Source organism: Procambarus clarkii, chromosome 33, assembly GCF_040958095.1.
Source record: "Procambarus clarkii isolate CNS0578487 chromosome 33, FALCON_Pclarkii_2.0, whole genome shotgun sequence".
In the NCBI taxonomy this organism is placed as follows: domain Eukaryota; kingdom Metazoa; phylum Arthropoda; class Malacostraca; order Decapoda; family Cambaridae; genus Procambarus; species Procambarus clarkii.
The window spans coordinates 22,526,836-22,544,694 of NC_091182.1; the positions used below are offsets into that span (position 1 = coordinate 22,526,836).

General features: G+C 42.2%; 1 protein-coding gene across 1 annotated transcript; it reads right to left on the reverse strand.

Annotated features, from left to right (window-relative positions):
- Positions 1–3,347: 3,347 nt before the first annotated feature.
- LOC138370746 (EF-hand calcium-binding domain-containing protein 4A-like) lies at positions 3,348–17,579 on the reverse strand. Its single transcript, XM_069335345.1, has 2 exons — positions 17,318–17,579; positions 3,348–3,580 (listed from the first exon to the last, which is right to left on the reverse strand). Exons 1-2 carry the CDS (start codon positions 17,577–17,579, stop codon positions 3,348–3,350), a joined length of 495 nt encoding a protein of 164 aa, XP_069191446.1.
- Between the last annotated feature and the right edge of the window lie 280 nt (positions 17,580–17,859).

Genomic DNA, 17,859 nt, shown 5'->3' on the forward strand with positions numbered 1-17,859 from the left:
CAGCTGGAGCAGATGTTCGCTCCCGGTGTTGGTTGCCACAACGATGTCATCCAAGCAGGCGTAGGTGTTATCCAAGCCCTGGATGATGCGGTTGACAGCTCGCTGGAAGGTGGCCAGGGCATTACATAGTCCAATTGGAAGGCGTTCGTATCTGTAACAGCCAAAGGGAGTGGTAAAGGCAGATATTTCCTTAGCTCGCTCTGTCAAACATACTTGGTAGTATCCCTTGAGTAAGTCTAGCTTTGATAGATACCGAGCATTACCAATGGCGTCAAGGATGTCATCTATTCTAGGTAATGGATAAGCATCCTTCATAGTCACAAGATTCAATTTCCGGTAATCGGTACACAACCTCACTTTACCTTGCGGTTTTGGCACCAAGATGCAGGGTGAGGCCCAAGGGGACTCACAAGGGATGGCCAGCCCATGATCCAGGAGGTACTGTACCTCAGCACGCATAACTTCCTTTTTGCTTGGGATGATTCTATAGAAAGGTTGACGAATCGGCCGGGTGTCAGGGAGTAGCTGGATGTCGTGCTGAACCACATTACACTCCTGTGGATCATCGCTGAACAACTTCTGATGTTCCTTGAAGATTCTGATGAGAGGAGCACTATTACTGTCCTGCAAATAGGTATGAAGATCATTAAGTATTTCCGAGTTGGAAGGCACTGACTCAGTGTTAGTGCTTTCGGGAGGAGAAGCAGGGAAGGTCTCACTGTGGAGGTATGGACCTTTAAGGTGGATAATGATACCAACACAGTAGGGGCAGTACCTTGATACTGCTTCAGGAGGTTGACGTGGCACAACTGGGTCTTCCGCCGCCTATCTGGAGTCTCAAGAACGTAGTTATGGTTGTTTCTGCACTCCTTGATGCGGTAAGGTCTTCAAAACTTGTTTTGCAATAGAGAACCTTGGATAGGAAAATATGCCAACACGAAGTCTCCTGGTTTAAATTTCCTTAGTTTGCTGCGTTGGTCAAAATGAGTCTTCATCCTCTCCTGAGATTTCAATAGATTGTCATTAGCAAATTTGCGTACTCTCTCTAGAATGTGTTTTAAGTTTTGAAGAAACTGGGGCACATTCTGAGGGTCACTGAAGGTGGCATTACGTAGAGAGTCTATGAAAGCATTGAGCGGAGTACGGCACTTACGTCCGTAGAGCATCTCATACGGAGATACTCCTAGAGACTCATTGGGGAGACCTCTGAAAATGCACATATTGAGGTCAAGTTGTTTATCCCAGTCCTTCAAGGTTTCATTGCAAAATTTCTTTAGGAGTGCTTTAATAGTCTGATGACTACGTTCAAGAGAACCCTGTGAAGCAGGATGATAGGGGCTGGACAGTACCTGGGTGATGTTGAACTTCTCCAGTGTCTTCTTGAAGAGATCACTGGTGAAGTTGGTGCCACAGTCACTTTGAACCTCTCTAGGAAATCCATACTGGGTGAAGATCTTCAATAGCTGTTTCACCACAGTAGCAGCAGTAATGTTCTTTACTGGAACTGCTATGGGGAATCTGGTGGTAGGACACAGGATAGTTAGTATATAGGCGTTGCCAGAACTGGTCCGGGGTAAAGGACCAACACAGTCTATGATGAGTCTGTGGAAAGGTTCCGCAGACACCTGGATAGGAGTCAATGGGGCCTGGGGAATAGAGATGTTAGGTTTACCTGCCATCTGACATGTATGACACTGTTGCACGTAACTTTTGACGTCCTTAACCATACCTGGCCAGTAGTAGTCTTGTCTGATTCCGTGGTAGGTTTTGTTAAAACCATAGTGAGAAAGAGCTCCGTGGGCCAGGTGTAGAATATCGGGCTGTAGGCTGGTGGGAACCACTAGTTGTTCGACATTTGCCCAATCGTCGTCCTCCTTCAGCTTACTGGGTCTGTACCTGTGGTAGAGCAACTGATTCTCTAGGAAGAACCCAGGGATACTGTCAGGTACAGTCTCAGCCTGGAAGAATAATGGTGTTAATGATAGATCTTCCCTCTGTAACTTACGGAACTCCAAACTAGTAAGATTTGGTGGTAGATTCTGAGGGTTTTGAAGGACAGCGGTAGCAGTAGACTCAGCTGGTTGCGGACGTGCAGCTTGTGGTGGTCACCAAAACCGGAGGAAAAACTTCATCACTTTCTTGGACCTCTGCTGAAACATACTTAAAGATGGCATTGTCCACTACAGAGTTACACACCTGGGATTTGTCCATGATGATCAGGTTGGACGGTTGCAGATCTTCTGCCAAGTCGTTGCCCAGGAGAAGTTGCACTCCAGACATGGGAAAAGGCTTTTCCCTGATGGTGACTTGGACTTCACCGGTAACAAAAGGACAATCCAGGTGAACTCTGGCGAGTGGATACGGAGTGGTAGCAGTGAGGTTAGTGATAAGGACGGTTTCCCCGGTGTAGGTGACGTTAGGCACAGCCGACTTTGATAATGGACTGAAGAGCCGCTGTGTCCCCTCAAGATCTTCAATTTGAAACGTCCCTCCGAATCTGTACCGTTGGTAGAGACAGTTCCAGGATACAGGTGTTTGCTGAAGAGAGAAAGATCATTAACAGGAACACCAACATTCATCATAGGCTTACCGGACTTAGGAGGAGTCGGTTTGGGTTTAGTTGTTTCATTGCCTTTGTATTAAGCTTTCCCACATCTATCTCTGGTATGTCCATAAAGTTTGCAATACTTACAATACAATTGAGAGCTTGCTTGATCTGTACTTACTTTATCATAGCTGTACCAAGACTTCTTACTGGAAGGTGGTTCTGGTGTAAGCCGGTGGATGAGGCTGTAGGTGTCAGCTGACTTCGCACATTTGATGTAGTCGGTTTCTTCTTTATCTGCTAAATATAAACGGACGGAAGGGGGAACACGTCTCAAGAATTCCTCAACTAGCATGAGGTTGACGAGTTCTGAAAATGTAGAGACATGTGCTGCTTCCAGCCATTTCATGAAATATCTTTTCTTGGTACTGGCAAATTCTAGAAAGGTGGTGGAACTTGCCTTTAGATAGTCACGGAATTTTCGTCTGTAGCTTTCGGTGGAGAGAAGGTAGGCGTCCAAAACTGCTTGCTTCAGGGTCTGGTAGTCATTCTCAGACGCTAAGGTACTGAGAGTAACTGCAGCTCTACCTGTAAGATGCACTCTGAGAAGGGTAGACCATTGATCTGCAGGCCAGCTAAGTTTTTTAGCTAGTGTCTCAAAAGTGGTGAAAAAGACATCAATCTCTGTCTCAACGAATGGTGGCATTAACTTACTTGCATGGGAGACATTGAAATTAACGGGAAGACTAGCGGTAGCTTGTTGGCACTGAGTGTGGTATGTAGTTTCCAACGTGAGTTCTTGTTAACGACATGCTATAGCCATCTCCGCTTGCTTTTTATTATGCTCACGTTGCATCTCCAGGTGACGTTGTTTTGCTTCAAGCTGTACTCGCTCACGCTCACGGAGTAGTGCAGTCTCACGTTCCTCTTCTTCTTTCCTGATTGCAGCCTCTCTTTCCCTTATTTGTAGAGTTTCTTTCACCAGGGCCGCCTCACGTTCCTTTAGGGCGTTCATAGTTGCCAGGGCATGTTTATCTGCAATAGAATAATTTTTGTGAGTTTCAGAGTCAATCTTCCCTTCATCAAAGAGGTGATCCATTATTAAATTGTGCAATTCATTTTTGTTGGCTCCATGGGGAACATCTAGTTGATACTCGTGTGCAAGAGTTTGTAATTCGGTCTTCTTGGCACGAATTAAGTTCCCTATTTCACCTGCTGGATCGTTACGAAAAGCTTGGAGACGAAACATGGTGAAAAATAGCAAATAAATGTACAACGAATACTTGTAATATGGTAAGTGTCAGTAACAGGATAACGTGGCAACTGGTAACTATCCTGTGGAATTTAATATTTAACAATTAATGTTAATTTTAGTATGGTAAATGATTAGTCAATCAAAATCGCAGGAAATCTTGTACCCGGTACTCAATGTAAGAGAATAAGGGCAAGAAAATCCTACTAAATAAATGAAACTGAGAGTTTCTAAAACAAATGAACATTTAATTGTTCCAAAAGTGAATAAAGTAGTCCAAGAATGTAGGCATACCTTGCCGAGTCTCTATAGGGTTTTCCCACTAAATGAAATATGATACAGAATTAGCGAACTTTGCGCTCTGTAAAAAGAAAGCTAATTCCCTACCTAAGTAAATATCATCATCTCTGACCGACGTGTAGGGGTTCTCGTCAACTGGTGACGAGAACTGCTGCTGAGGTCCGAACTCAGCAACGTAGTCCGTGCTAGAGGAACTATGGCCCTCTTTATCCTCCTTCGGTCGGATTGCAGAAGATAGGGAGCTTTGACCCGAAGACAAACCAAAGTACCAGGGTACCCAAAATGATGATCTGTCCGAGATTGAGAAATATCCTAGGGACAAAAAGTGGAAAACACGAGTAATAACACGGTGGGAGGGATGACCAATTAAGAGAATGACTGAGGCCTCCAGTCACCACGTAATCCAAAGTTTTCCAACACTCACAATATGCTACTCTCGAAATGCACAATACACACAGCACCATATAAATATTAAAAGTAATGAAAATATTGAAAAGCAACTGTATCAAAGCCAAGTACGCTTACCACAAATTGATGTTCTGGTACTAGTACCTGAGTGAAGCTCCTAGGACAGGCCCCCATTAAATGTGACGAGAAAGTGTAGGAGTGTAGATGTTCGGCAGTCCTCCTAATAGATGGTGTCAATGCCTAGTCACAAAAAAAAAAAAAGACTGCTTGCCTGTGGTAAAGTAAGTGAAGACACGCAAAACACATAGTATGAACAATGAAACTTTAATTATTATAGAAAACAAATTAAAAACAAAGACAATCCCTTGGCTATGTACAGTGGAAACAAACAAGTCAAAAACATATAATATAAATGAAGAATAGGGATGAAGTTACTCTACAATAATATAAATACAAGGTGAAAAATAGTCAGGTGCTGAGAATATGGCACTAGCTGAGAAACATCCACCTGATACACAGCGTATATCAGTTAGTTGTTCACTGCTTGAGAGTTGTTCACATTCTAAGGAAACTACTCCAAGCTTGTACTAAAGAGGCACCCTTCTTGAGCCCGGATGGGCACATGTATAAGCAAGTAGATGGGGTCGCCATGGGTTCTCCCCTAGATGTTGTGTTTGCGAACTTCTACATGGGTACCATCGAGCAAAAAGTCTTAGTTGACATGAACTTGAAACCGGCCATATACTGCAGGTATGTTGACGACATTTTTACACAGGTACCTGATGTCAGACATCTGCAGGAGCTGAAGGAGGCATTTGAACAGACTTCTGTGTTGCGTTTCACTTACGAGATGGAGAAGGATGGGAAGCTGCCCTTACTAGATGTAACAGTCATGGAAAGGAGCGGAGGTTTCCACACTGCAGTCTACACTAAGGAAACAAACATAGGAATGTGCCTAAATGCCAACAGTGACTGCCCAGACAGGCACAAGAGGAGTGTTGTTAACGCTTATGTCGACCGTGCTCTCAGTCACTGCTCAGGATGGAAGCAAGTCGACGAAGAACTCTGTAGGGTAAGGCAGGTCCCAGTCAACAAAGGCTTCTCCAATGGTTTCGTTGAAGACATCATAAGAAGGAAAGTGAAACGCCATGCAACCTCTGAAGAGACAACTAACACAACACCTATACCCCCTATTAGACTATTTTACAGGAACTTCTTTTCCACAGCTCATAAAAAGGAGGAAAGGGTCCTGAAAGATATTGTTAATAGAAACGTTATCCCTACAGACAAAAATCAGAAGATACAACTGACGATTTATTATAAAACCAAAAAAACGGCCAGCCTACTCATGAGAAACTCACCAGACACAAAGCAGAACGCTTTAAAAGAGACCAACGTCGTCTATGCCTTCAAATGCCCTCTTGGGGACTGTAAGCCTAAAAAAACTCAGTATATAGGCAAGACAACAACATCTCTTTCCATGCGGTTAAAGATGCATAAGCAATAGGGCTCCATTAAGGAACATATAATCTCTTCCCACAACCAAACCATCACCAGAGAAATCTTAGCAAACAACACAGAAATCATCGATAGATACAGCAATAGCAGGCGGCTTGACATCTGTGAGGCACTACACATCAAGAAGTCAACACCAGCAATCAACAGCCAATTAATGCACAACTATATTCCACCCACTTCAAGACTCTGCTCCAATATAGAAGCATAAAAAAATATGGGCCAATAGGCCCTCTGCAATTACTTCCATTCTTACCTTCAATACCCATTGTTTCGTGTTCTGTCTTGTGTTGAAAGTTTGTTTTCACCTCATCCAAAACTGTTATAACATATCACCTCACCGAGATGCAGGTATAAAAAATCGAAGATGTTTAAGCTCTATTCAGTTATAGTTGTGTGTGTGTAAACTAAAGTCTTTGAAAATGTAATAAGTTTTAGTAAACGCGCTCAAGTGTCGCGTCAGGCTAGAAATAAAAATGAATTTTGGAGAATTGATTTTTCAATTACCATCAACAGTGAAAAGAAACATAAGAAAGATCGAGAAAATTCATGTTTCTTTATATATATATATTCGAAAATTCGAATATATATATATATATTCGAATTTTCGAATACATCCGATATATATATATATATATATATATATATATATATATATATATATATATATATATATATATATATATATATATATGACAATGTCAGACCACGGAGGAAAATGAAACAGGAATTTCCTTAAGTACTTTCGTATATTAAATACATCTTCAGAAGGAATGATTTTACAGATGATTGGTTGATTGATAAAGATTAAGCCACCCAAGAGGTGGCACGGGCATGAATAGCCCGTAAGTGGTACAATCTTTTTTTTCTCAGTATTCTGAGGTTGCATTTAACCATCAAGCTGTTATCGTGGGGGAGGATACTGCTTCACAGTCTTCATGAGGGTGTCCAGCTGCTGGACACCTTTGTTGACCAGGAGAGTGGCTGTGTTGATGGCTTCAGGGTGGCCACTGCATGATTCAGGAACTCTTAAAGCTCTTCTAAGGTCATTGGTTGCTTCACATTCCAGAAGATAGTGAAGTAATGGCTTTTCTGTGACAGTTTGGCAGAAGATGCACTCTCTCTGTCGGGGTTCACCAATCTCCCAGTTGCATCTGTAACCTAGACGTAGTCTATATAGCCTAACTGCTATTTCCCTGTGGATTCCTTTTGGGATATTTAACCTTTCTAATTTGGTTGCCTGAAGATACCATGTTGCAGATGGCGAACCTTCAGCTATTCTCTGGTGCAGGTAGGCTTTGTTGAGATGTGAGAGTTTTTTGGTGATGATGTTTTTTATGTTCTCTAGGCTGGGTTGAATTGTTTTATGTATCACTGGATGACGAGTTGCCAATTTAGCAATTTCATCAGCTTTTTCATTTAATGGGATTCCAATATGGGATGGGATCCAGTTTAAAGTTATGTTGAGGCCTTTGCCTTTAGCGACTGCTCCTTGATACAAAATGGTGGTAATTATTTCCACATTATCTTTCCACTGTTTTTGTCCTAGTATTTGAAGTGCAGCTTTTGAGTCTGTGTGTATGATTGCCTGACAGAATAAACATCTTGGGGCACTTGCAGCTCCTATTGTCTTATCTGTCTTGGGAGCTTGATTTCCTACAGTTCCTTTAACTGTGGGTGATATAGCATACGAGCCAACATTACTCTGTTTCCACTTTGCAGAAGAGGAGTTTTGTTGCCTTGATATTTGACTGCCAGTTGGGACATTTTTATTTTTGTCCGAAGATTCACCTTTGGTGATTTTATCTTGTGATATAATATTGTTACAAATATGTAACATTTGTAGGTATGTAATTACATGCAAGTAGGTCATACAAGCATGTAACACTTGTACTCCTCCAAGGATTTCCTTAAAGGATGAATTGTATCTGTAATAATGTGTATCTACATTATTCATGATGTGATGAAGCATTTTGCTTTTTATTTTTTTCTCGGCTCTGCCTTTTCGATTTAGTAAGACTCTTTGAGATGCTTGATTGCCTTCAGATTTTCTGAGGCTGCTTTCACTCCAGTGAAAGCATGAGATTAGGTGATCACGACTATATTCTTGGATTAAGATAGTTATCTTAGATGGATGATAATACTTAGATTGACATTGTCAATGGGCTGTTAGCCTTCCAGATTGTAGATTAGTGATGAGGGGCTGTTTAGCCATTCAGATTATGATTTGAGATTAAGATTGGTCTTAATCCCTAATGGTAGACTATTGTAGCCAAGTGATGATATTTGTCCATCACCTGTTTTAAATGACCTGTAGGCTGTAGATTCAAGTGATTTTTTAGACACTTTGTGTCCTTTTCTTTCCTGTTTCTGTAACAGGTGAAGAATTAGAAGTCCTTTGGATTTTCTGAGTTTTGGAGATTCCAAGATATTTTCTTTTTTTTGATAAATATGTATGATGTTAATATATTTTGATAAAATGAGCTTTCCTGTCTACTTGGGTAATGATTCCAAAGATCGTCCTTCATTTCCTCCCTGGAATCTGGATGTAGCAGGTGCTCAATTGTCAAAAGTACTGTAATAATTTGGTTTGTGAGCCGTATGCTCCGAATGCACCAACTCGACCAAATCTTGTAATAATTTAAAAAAAATTGTAAATGGCACTATTTTTGCAAAACTATTACAAAATCTATTACCCTAATAGTTGTTTGATAAATTACAGTAGAATGCCTACTGGTTTTACCTGTAATAGGGTATTGATACAGTTGATTATAGTTAGATTGTAATGAAATGCTCTTACAGTGATACAAACACTTTTTTAAAGAATATTATATAATGAGCAGCTCTGAAAATCAGTTGATTAGAAATAATGCTAGATAATACACTTATATATATGACCACAAGTGAGGTAGATAATGGTATATATGATTAAGATGCAGTTGTGTCTGTGACACTGATAAAATTAAGTACTGTGGTTTTTTAACACAGAACAGTTATTAGTATGCTATGAATGCTTACTAGGTAATGGATATGGTGGCTTAAGCCACTGCAAACATTTTGTGTACTTAGATATATAGCTATGATAAATATTGGCTGCTAGCTAGGTTAGGTTAGAATATGTAAAAATTATTCCAATGCAAAATCAAGAAGTTTCTTATGTATTTGCTGGAATAATATAATCTAGTTTCTAGACTATCTAGGTTCAAAGGACCATAAATATCTAGATTCGAAGGACCATAAATGTGGGAAAAACCTCCTGGGATTGATATGAGAGGAGAACTACCAGGGACTTGTACTGAACTAAATTTAAAATTACTGTCTGCAAATTAATTCAACTAAAATCTCTAGCTAGGGTCGTAAGTCCTAGCTCCTCTTTTCCTAATGATAGATTGTAGGCTGTAAGGGGCAGGTGGGGTGAATTAGTTGACAGGTTGATTGAAGATCCACAGTCCACCTGCCGACAGGTATCTCACATCAGCTTGTATTTTATACAAGGATAAGATTTAATAAATTCAGTTCAATGACTGAACACTGGCTCTGTTTAAATCAGAGATTTAAACATGTACATAATCTAGCCTAGCACTATAACTATTAACAGCCAATATATTCTTATACTATAAACACAACAATTTAAATTGTAGAAGTATGATATTAAATGACCTTAAATATGGTCTAAGTGCTGTTAACTAGGTACTAAAATTATATTCAATTATATGAACTTATATGATAACCTAAAAATAACTAAGTAAGCAATTGTTAACTTAATTTATATATTCAAGTATATATACAGATATATTCAGTTTATATAAAGTAGTTCAGTTAGCTAACCAGGAGGCCTGGTCGACGACCGGGCCGCGGGGACGCTAAGCCCTGGAAGCACCTCAAGGTAAGGTAAGGTAGCCTGATTGAATCTTTTCCCTCACAATGGATACTCATGAGGTTTTGTTTATTTATCATGACTGAATCTTTTCTTACACAATGGATGCTCATGAGGTTTAGTGCTTAAAGATTCAACTGCTGCACTACAATATTAATAAACTTACTGACATATGAGGCGTTGCCTCGCTCTATAACCGCCAGACAGACTTATAGGATATTAAAGTCATACAAGCATATAAATTGGCCAATTAATACACTACTGTAATAACATTCAATATACTTCTCTGCCTGCCGGGTGCCTGTCTGACAGTGTGCCAGACTGGATAACTCTCTTGTCACGAGTTTAGCACGATATTTTACATCACAGCTTTGCTGTATGATGTTCTAGTAGCGTTGCTACGTGATTGTCCTTAATTGCAGTTGTAGAAGGATGATAGTTGATGAAGATGGAGGTGGAGACAGTGTCACTGTGTGCTCCACTCTTTACTTATAGATATAAATGTTCTAGGAATTTTCCTTGTAGATATATTGTTCAGGTACTCCCCCAGTTCTAGAGAGTGATCACTGGTGATAAAAATAATTGTATAAGATGTCCTGAGCTAAGTAATGTTCGCTAAGGCTCCGTCACTGTTGTTCACTCCTTTGTAAGCAAACGTGTTCTGGCCGCAGGGTGTGGTGGGCGCTTCTCTACCAGCCATCGCCCCCCCCCCCCCCATGGTCCCTGAGCACGGTAGCCTTCTATGAATATTGATTGATTATTTTTACTGTCTAGACATATGATTGAGATAAGATGTGATTATAATATAATTAGATATAGGATATAAAGATTATAAGTAGTACTTGATGGTACTACTGATTTTTATTAAGGATTCGATTTATAATCCCTACCGGATATCGAATCATGTTCCAAAAGTTTTTTAATTAAGAGATCCTACTAGAAGCTTCTGGATCCTTGAGAGATCATGCACAAAGTCACGTAGGCATCTATAGGTCCCTTATGGTGTAAGTGATCCTAGTGGCATTGTCATCTAGGATCAAGATGTATAATGAATCTATAATGATTCTGATATGATTTTGACATGATTTAGATACGATATGGATATGATATAGAAATAATACATTTCTTAGATGATAATATTGATATTGTGGGTAAAATTTCCCACACCTGATCGAATCTGCCAAATTTTTGTGAACAACGATTACAGCAATACAGAATTCAATGAAATCGTTAGTAAGAAGCTAGGCCACCATCTGACTGAGGATAATCAGGCCCCAGGGGTGGAAAATCGGCTCCCAAGGGAAGACATTATAGTGTATTATAAAAATACATTTACACAGGCATACAAGAAGGATGAGAAGGTGATACGAGATATAATTTACAAGAATTGTAGACCTTGCAGTGAAAAGGCAAGGATTCCTCCTGTCATATATTATAACCCTTAGCCCTTGCCAATATGACTTCAGACCCAAAAAAAGCACTAACGATGCACTTATTAGTATGCTTAACTCGATTCATACAGCTCTTGATAAAAATGAGTTCCCTGTTGGGTTATTTGTGGACCTGCGTAAAGCTTTTGACACTGTCAACACACCAAAACCTTCTTCTTAAATTACATCATTATGGAGTCAGAGGACACTCCCTGCAATACCTCAAATCCTACCTTACTGACAGGCTCCAATATGTTTCTGTGAATAATACAATTTCTCCCACCCTACCCATCAACATTGGTGTTCCTCAGGGCAGCATACTTGGCCCTCTCCTCTTTCTCATCTACATTAATGACCTTCCAAATACCTCCCAACACCTCAAACCAATTATTTATTTATTTATTTATTTATTTATGCATATACAAAAATTGCTCTCAAGTTGACTATTTCCTTAATAGCATGAACTCCTGTATGCTAATCCCCACAATCACCAAACCTACCCGAGTCACTCAAACATCAGCCACTACCTTGGACCACATATGGACAAACATAACAGCTCCCCTTGTATCTGGTATAATCTACGACAGAACAACTGACCACTATCCTACCTTTCTCATAGCGAACATGGACATAACACCACCAAAAAGCAAGAAACTTTCATTTAGGCTACACAGTGAATCAGCTTTAGGCAATCTTACAGAGGCACTTTACAATATTAACTGGGATCCTGAATTCAATAATACCCAGGATATAAATTCATTAGCTAACCTCTTCCTCTCCAAAACTCTAAGCCTCTACAACCTGCATTGTCCCCTTCTTACCAAGCAAGTAACTGACAAAAGATTAAACAATCCATGGCTCACAAGTGGCATTCTCAACTCAATCAACAAGAAACATGAATATGAAAAGAAAGTTAGGATTGGCCTAGTTTCAAAGGAAGTAGCTAAAAGGTACTCATCAATGCTTACCAGTATCATAAGAAAGCCAAAACTTGCATATTATGTGAATAGATTCAATGAAGCAAAAGGCAACATGAAAAGCACTTGGAAAACTATCTCTAGTATCCTAGGAACTAAACAACACTCACATAACCGAATAAAACTCTACAAGGATGGGGATATACTGTCAACTGATTTAGAAATGACAAATGAATTTAATAGTTTCTTTTCATCGGATGGTGCTAATCTTGCCAGTAAAATCCCACAGACTCAGACACATTAACACATATCTCTCAGGCAGCTATCCAAACTCTCTTCTCCTTTCACCAATCAGCCCAGCAGATGTGTCCATCATACACTCTCTAAAAACCAAGGCAGGGAACACCAGTGAAATTCCGTCCATTGTGTACAAGAGAGCCTCCCATGCCCTTGCCCCACCCATAGCACTACTGTTCAACAAATCTATAGAGTGTCACACCTTCCCTGATATCCTCAAAAAAGCAAGAGTAACGCCAGTCCATAAAGGAGGCAATCCGGCGGACATAAACAATTATAGACCAATATCAAATCTACCCATTCTATCAAAAATATTTGAAAAAATTATTTACAAACAGCTCTATTCCTACCTCGTAAAATTCGACATACTCAGCCCCTGCCAGTTTGGCTTCCGGTCCCAAAAGAGCACCAACGATGCAATCATTAGTCTCCTTGACGTTATCTACTCAGCCCTTGACAAAAATGAGTTTCCGATTGGACTCTTCATTGACCTAAGAAAAGCCTTTGATACTGTTAATCACAACTACCTCTTACTTAAACTCCAGCATTATGGAATCCGAGGCCTTGCCCTTGACTACATCCGATCCTATCTTAGTGACAGACACCAATATGTAACCATCAATGATACAACTTCTTCCACTCTACCAATTACCGTTGGAGTGCCACAGGGCAGCATCTTAGGACCTCTTCTATTTCTTATATATATAAACGATCTGCCTAATGTCTCTAATATTCTCAAACCTATATTTTTTGCTGACGATACTACCCTTATCTATTCAAACCTCAACCCACATACACTAAATAATGTTGTGAATAATGAATTAAAAAAAGTCCACTTATGGATGTCAACGAACAAACTAACATTAAACATCGAAAAGACTTACTACATCTTATTTGGAAGCAAATCATCAAATGCAATTCAGCTACAGATAGACAACATTAACATCAGTAATAAAAATGATGGCAAGTTTCTTGGCCTATTCCTAGACAAGAGACTCAACTTCAGCACCCACATTCAACACATAACTAAGAAAGTCTCTAAGACAGTTGGTATACTCTCCAAAATCAGATATTATGTTCCTAACTCTGCTCTCCTCTCACTGTATTATGCACTATGTTACGGCCCTCTCAGGTCGCAACCGGGTTCTTTCTCTGATGTTGTTAGAGGTAGGGTATCCGGCCCCAAGCTAGTAGTGGCTTTCAAGGGATGTGATCCGTAACGCAAATAAATTAAAGGGGAAGGGAGACAAAGGCAAAAACTTAATAATATAATTGTCACCATCACCATAAATACTATATATCTTATCACACGGGGGAGGTATAAACACTATTATATACAATGTAGTCTTCTTCTGAAGACGTGGAGTGTTCCACGGTGCTCGACGATGCTAAGGTTTTGGGGGCACCGTCGTGGAGGCCGTCAACCACAAATCCAGCCTGTAGCTGGCAGGTTCCAATCAGCAACGCTGGTTAGGCCACTCCACGACCGATACTAGGGTAGCGAGCCCTAGTCAGGAGCCTCGTGTGATCCCACAGATCACTCTCCTCACCACAACACCCCAGTGGTTAAGCGTCTCCACCAGTCAGTCCCGGGTACGACAATCCCTCAGCTGCCACGTCACAGGCAGGCTAACACCTCAGTGTTCATCTGGGAGGGTGACTCACAGCTGCTGCAGCAAATACTTGGAGACAAGACGGCTGCCTTGGGTAGACTCATCCAACTTCCATTACAGCAGTCCCAGGTCGACTCTGTAATCAGACACGTCATCAGTAATAGGGACACTCTAGGGCACCTCACTTACAGGCTTAGACCCAAACGCCCACCTATCCACTCCATAGATGGCGTTGCTGTCTAAGCTCCACCTCACCAGAGGTCAGCAGCGGCTGTGTTATGAGCTGATCAGGACGGGAAATCAGCCCTTGTGGCCAGTATATCTCGTCCCCACTAGATGGCGCTGTCCATTTGGAGGGGGTTTCAGGAGCTGACCCACAGATGGCGCGGTCGTCACTGCTCCGTGCTCGGACGCTGGGCTCGGGTCCGTAACACCTCCCCACCAAAAAGAATTTGGTTTGGGGTTCTATAAAGGAAAACACAAACCAAATTAGTACATGGATACAACTCCAAATGGACTCACGTACACTGTAAACTGGAGTGGCGAGGCTGTCTTGTCCACAGAACTGTACTACTGGGGAACTCTGGCACAAAGGAAACTTGAAGACGGAAGGCAATGACTTGCCTGACGTAATTTTCCACACCTCCACTGCGATGTCAAGCAGGGGCATATTCTCACGTGCCTCGAGTATGGATTGATATCGACGCGATCTGGGGCGACTCGACACTTCCCTGTGTCGTGGCACCGATGATGGCTGGTTACAGACGGTATTTCTGGTACCGTTCCGGTAGTCCTTCAGGGAGACGGGAACCTGGAATACAGGGGTCTGATAATTTAGAGTGACAGCGAGGGTTAAATCAGTACTCACAGCATACTCCTCTACTAGGCCCACACCTAGTCTCAACAGGGCTGCTCGTACATCGATGATGGCATTTGCTCTGCCACCGTCAGGTCGACCAACGTTCCGTATAACGCTGCATCTAGGCTCGGCAATCACGCGGGGGGTGTCAACCTGTCGGAAACAGTCACTCATATTATCGTATCTCGTACCTCCTGTATCTACCATCAGCTTCCAGGTCCCTCCTTTGACTGCATCACTCGCAGTGCAAATCTCCAATCCCTGGGATCTCTTCACGATGTTCATGGGAGCCATCATCTGTCGGGTCGTCCACTGGTCCTTACTGAGAACACACACAAGAACAAAAAATACCGCTAGGAAACATTTGGTTAACTGAGGGATAAGCTTCCCGAGCTTGTCATATCCATAGCCGGCTATATCCACTAGCCTAGTTTGGACCGAAGAGGGCACTAGAACCTTCGTACATACTTCACATACCTCCGACGTCTGGGGAATCTCTGGCTGGTTCAATGAACGCTGTACCTTGCCATACCGCAAGTACTCATCCGCCTTCACTCCAGACTCTTTGGTATCCGTGGGTGCTTGTACACGAGACCTCTCTTCTTGCTCAGTCGCTTCTGCCATCATAACCTCATGCTTCTTGTCGGGAAACGATTCAGGAGACTCTGCTAGAACGTTCTCAATCTGTCGGGTAGAGGACAAATTAAACATTACTTAATTCCGGGTCTGTCTGTACCTGGATATTACCAACGCCTGCCGTTACCTCGAACCTTGCTGTTCCGGCTGACTCGTCCGCGACCTTGGGATGATTGTTGCTCCAATCTGTCACCAAGTCGTTAGCTAGTATCACGTCGATCCCAGCTATAGGCAGGGTATCGACTACTGCCAACGCACATGTGCCGCTGAAGTAAGGCGAGTCGAGATGTATCGGCACCAAGGGGGCGACATACCGCGTCCTAGGAAACCCAACCAGGACAACCTTTTGTCTCCCATCTACACTTACTCCCTCGGGTAACGAGCTTCTCGCGATCAGGGACTGGGCTGCTCCACTATCTCTGAGCACTACAACTGACTTACCAGTATGATCACTCGATACATACCCGCCTGAAGTGTGAGGGGCGAACAAACTTGGTTCTTCCTGAGTAGTCGTAGACTGGCTTCCTGCTGGTGGTGTTACACAGCTTATTAACATCACCTCCCTACGTGGGCCGCTACCTCTTCTGCCTCGGCATATAGCAGCTACATGCCCTTTATGCCCACAAGTCCAACACACCATATTCCTCCTCGGACTCCGGTGTTTCGGACTGTTAGGACTAGTCCTTCGAGGGCTACTTGGGGGCGTCTTCTCAGCGCTTCGTGGGATGGGTCTCTCCTCTTCCTGACGAGGTTTGTCAAACAGACGTGGGTAATTCCTCGGGACGTACTTAGCAGAAGGCCTATGCGTCAGGATGTATTCCTCAGCCATGGTGGCTGCCGCACTCAAGGTCTCTACCTGCTGTTCCTCTAATTACGTCTTCAGGTCTCCAGACAAACAATCCTTGAAGTCCTCTAACAGTATGAGCTGCTCGAGGTCTTCTTTGGTCTCCACCTTCCGAGAGGCACACCATTCCTGGAAAAGCCGCTCCTTGATTGTGGCAAATTCGGTGAACGTGTGCTCTGAGGTCTTTTTCAGGTTCCTGAACTTCTGCCTGTAAGCCTCAGGTACCAATTGGTACGCCATGAGCACCACTTTCTTCACCTTATCATAATCGCCAGAGTCATCAAGGGACAACGTGGAGTAGGCGATTTGGGCCTTCCCAGTCAAAACGGACTGTATCATGATGGCCCAATTCTCCTTTGGCCACTCCAAAGAGGCAGCGACTTTCTCGAAGGCCGCGAAGAACTTCGAAACTTCCTTCTCGTTGAACTTCAGGACCATTTTGATATTCCTTACCTGATCGAAAATACTTGTTCCAGTTGTTTGCCTCCCCCCGCCTAATCGCAATACTTCTAGCTCATGTTGTCTCTCTTTTTCTTTTTCTTCTCTCTCTCGCTCTTCTCTTTCTCGTTTCTCTGCTCTTTCTCGCTCTTCTCTTCTTTCTTCTTGTTCTAATTCTAAACGCCTCATCTCTAATTCTTTTCCTAATCTCTCTCTTTCCATTTCTAATTTCTTATCTTCTCTCTCTCTCGCTTTCTCTTCTCTCTCTTTAGCGATTTCTAGCTTTTTCCATTCTATTTCACGGTGGATCTCTAGTTCACGCATTTTCACAGTAAGTAAACTTATATTTAGTTCGCTCTCATCACTTTCGACATCACTACCCTTACCTTCCTTTTCAGTGGAAGCTATCTCGTCACCTTCTTTTATACTATGTGCCTCACCTTCCTGTTTCTCCTCGGCCTTCAAATGCTTGTGAACCTTGGACAAGATCTCCACATGGGAATCACTGGCACGTATCTTAATCTCCAGGTAGGCACTTACTAACACAAGTTCCTGTTTTCCCAGATATTTCAATCTGGCAAGACAGTCCTCCCTGTTCAGAAAAGCCTGAACATCGTCCAGATCATCGATGGTCGCTTTTTCCGCCATTGTCACCGAGATAGAGCACTAGCACTTAACACACCGCTTCACTTTAGCACTTAACGCACCGATCACTGTTCTACGTCAATATTGCACTTTATCGCACCTAGCGCCTCACTTGCCAATATTGCACGTAATTACACCGAGCACGGCGCTACACAATATTGCACTTAATCACAGCGAGCACATCGCTCTACAATATTGCACTGAATCACACCGAGCACTGCACTACACAATATTGCACTTAATCACAGCGAGCACTGCACTGCACAATATTGCACTTAGTCAC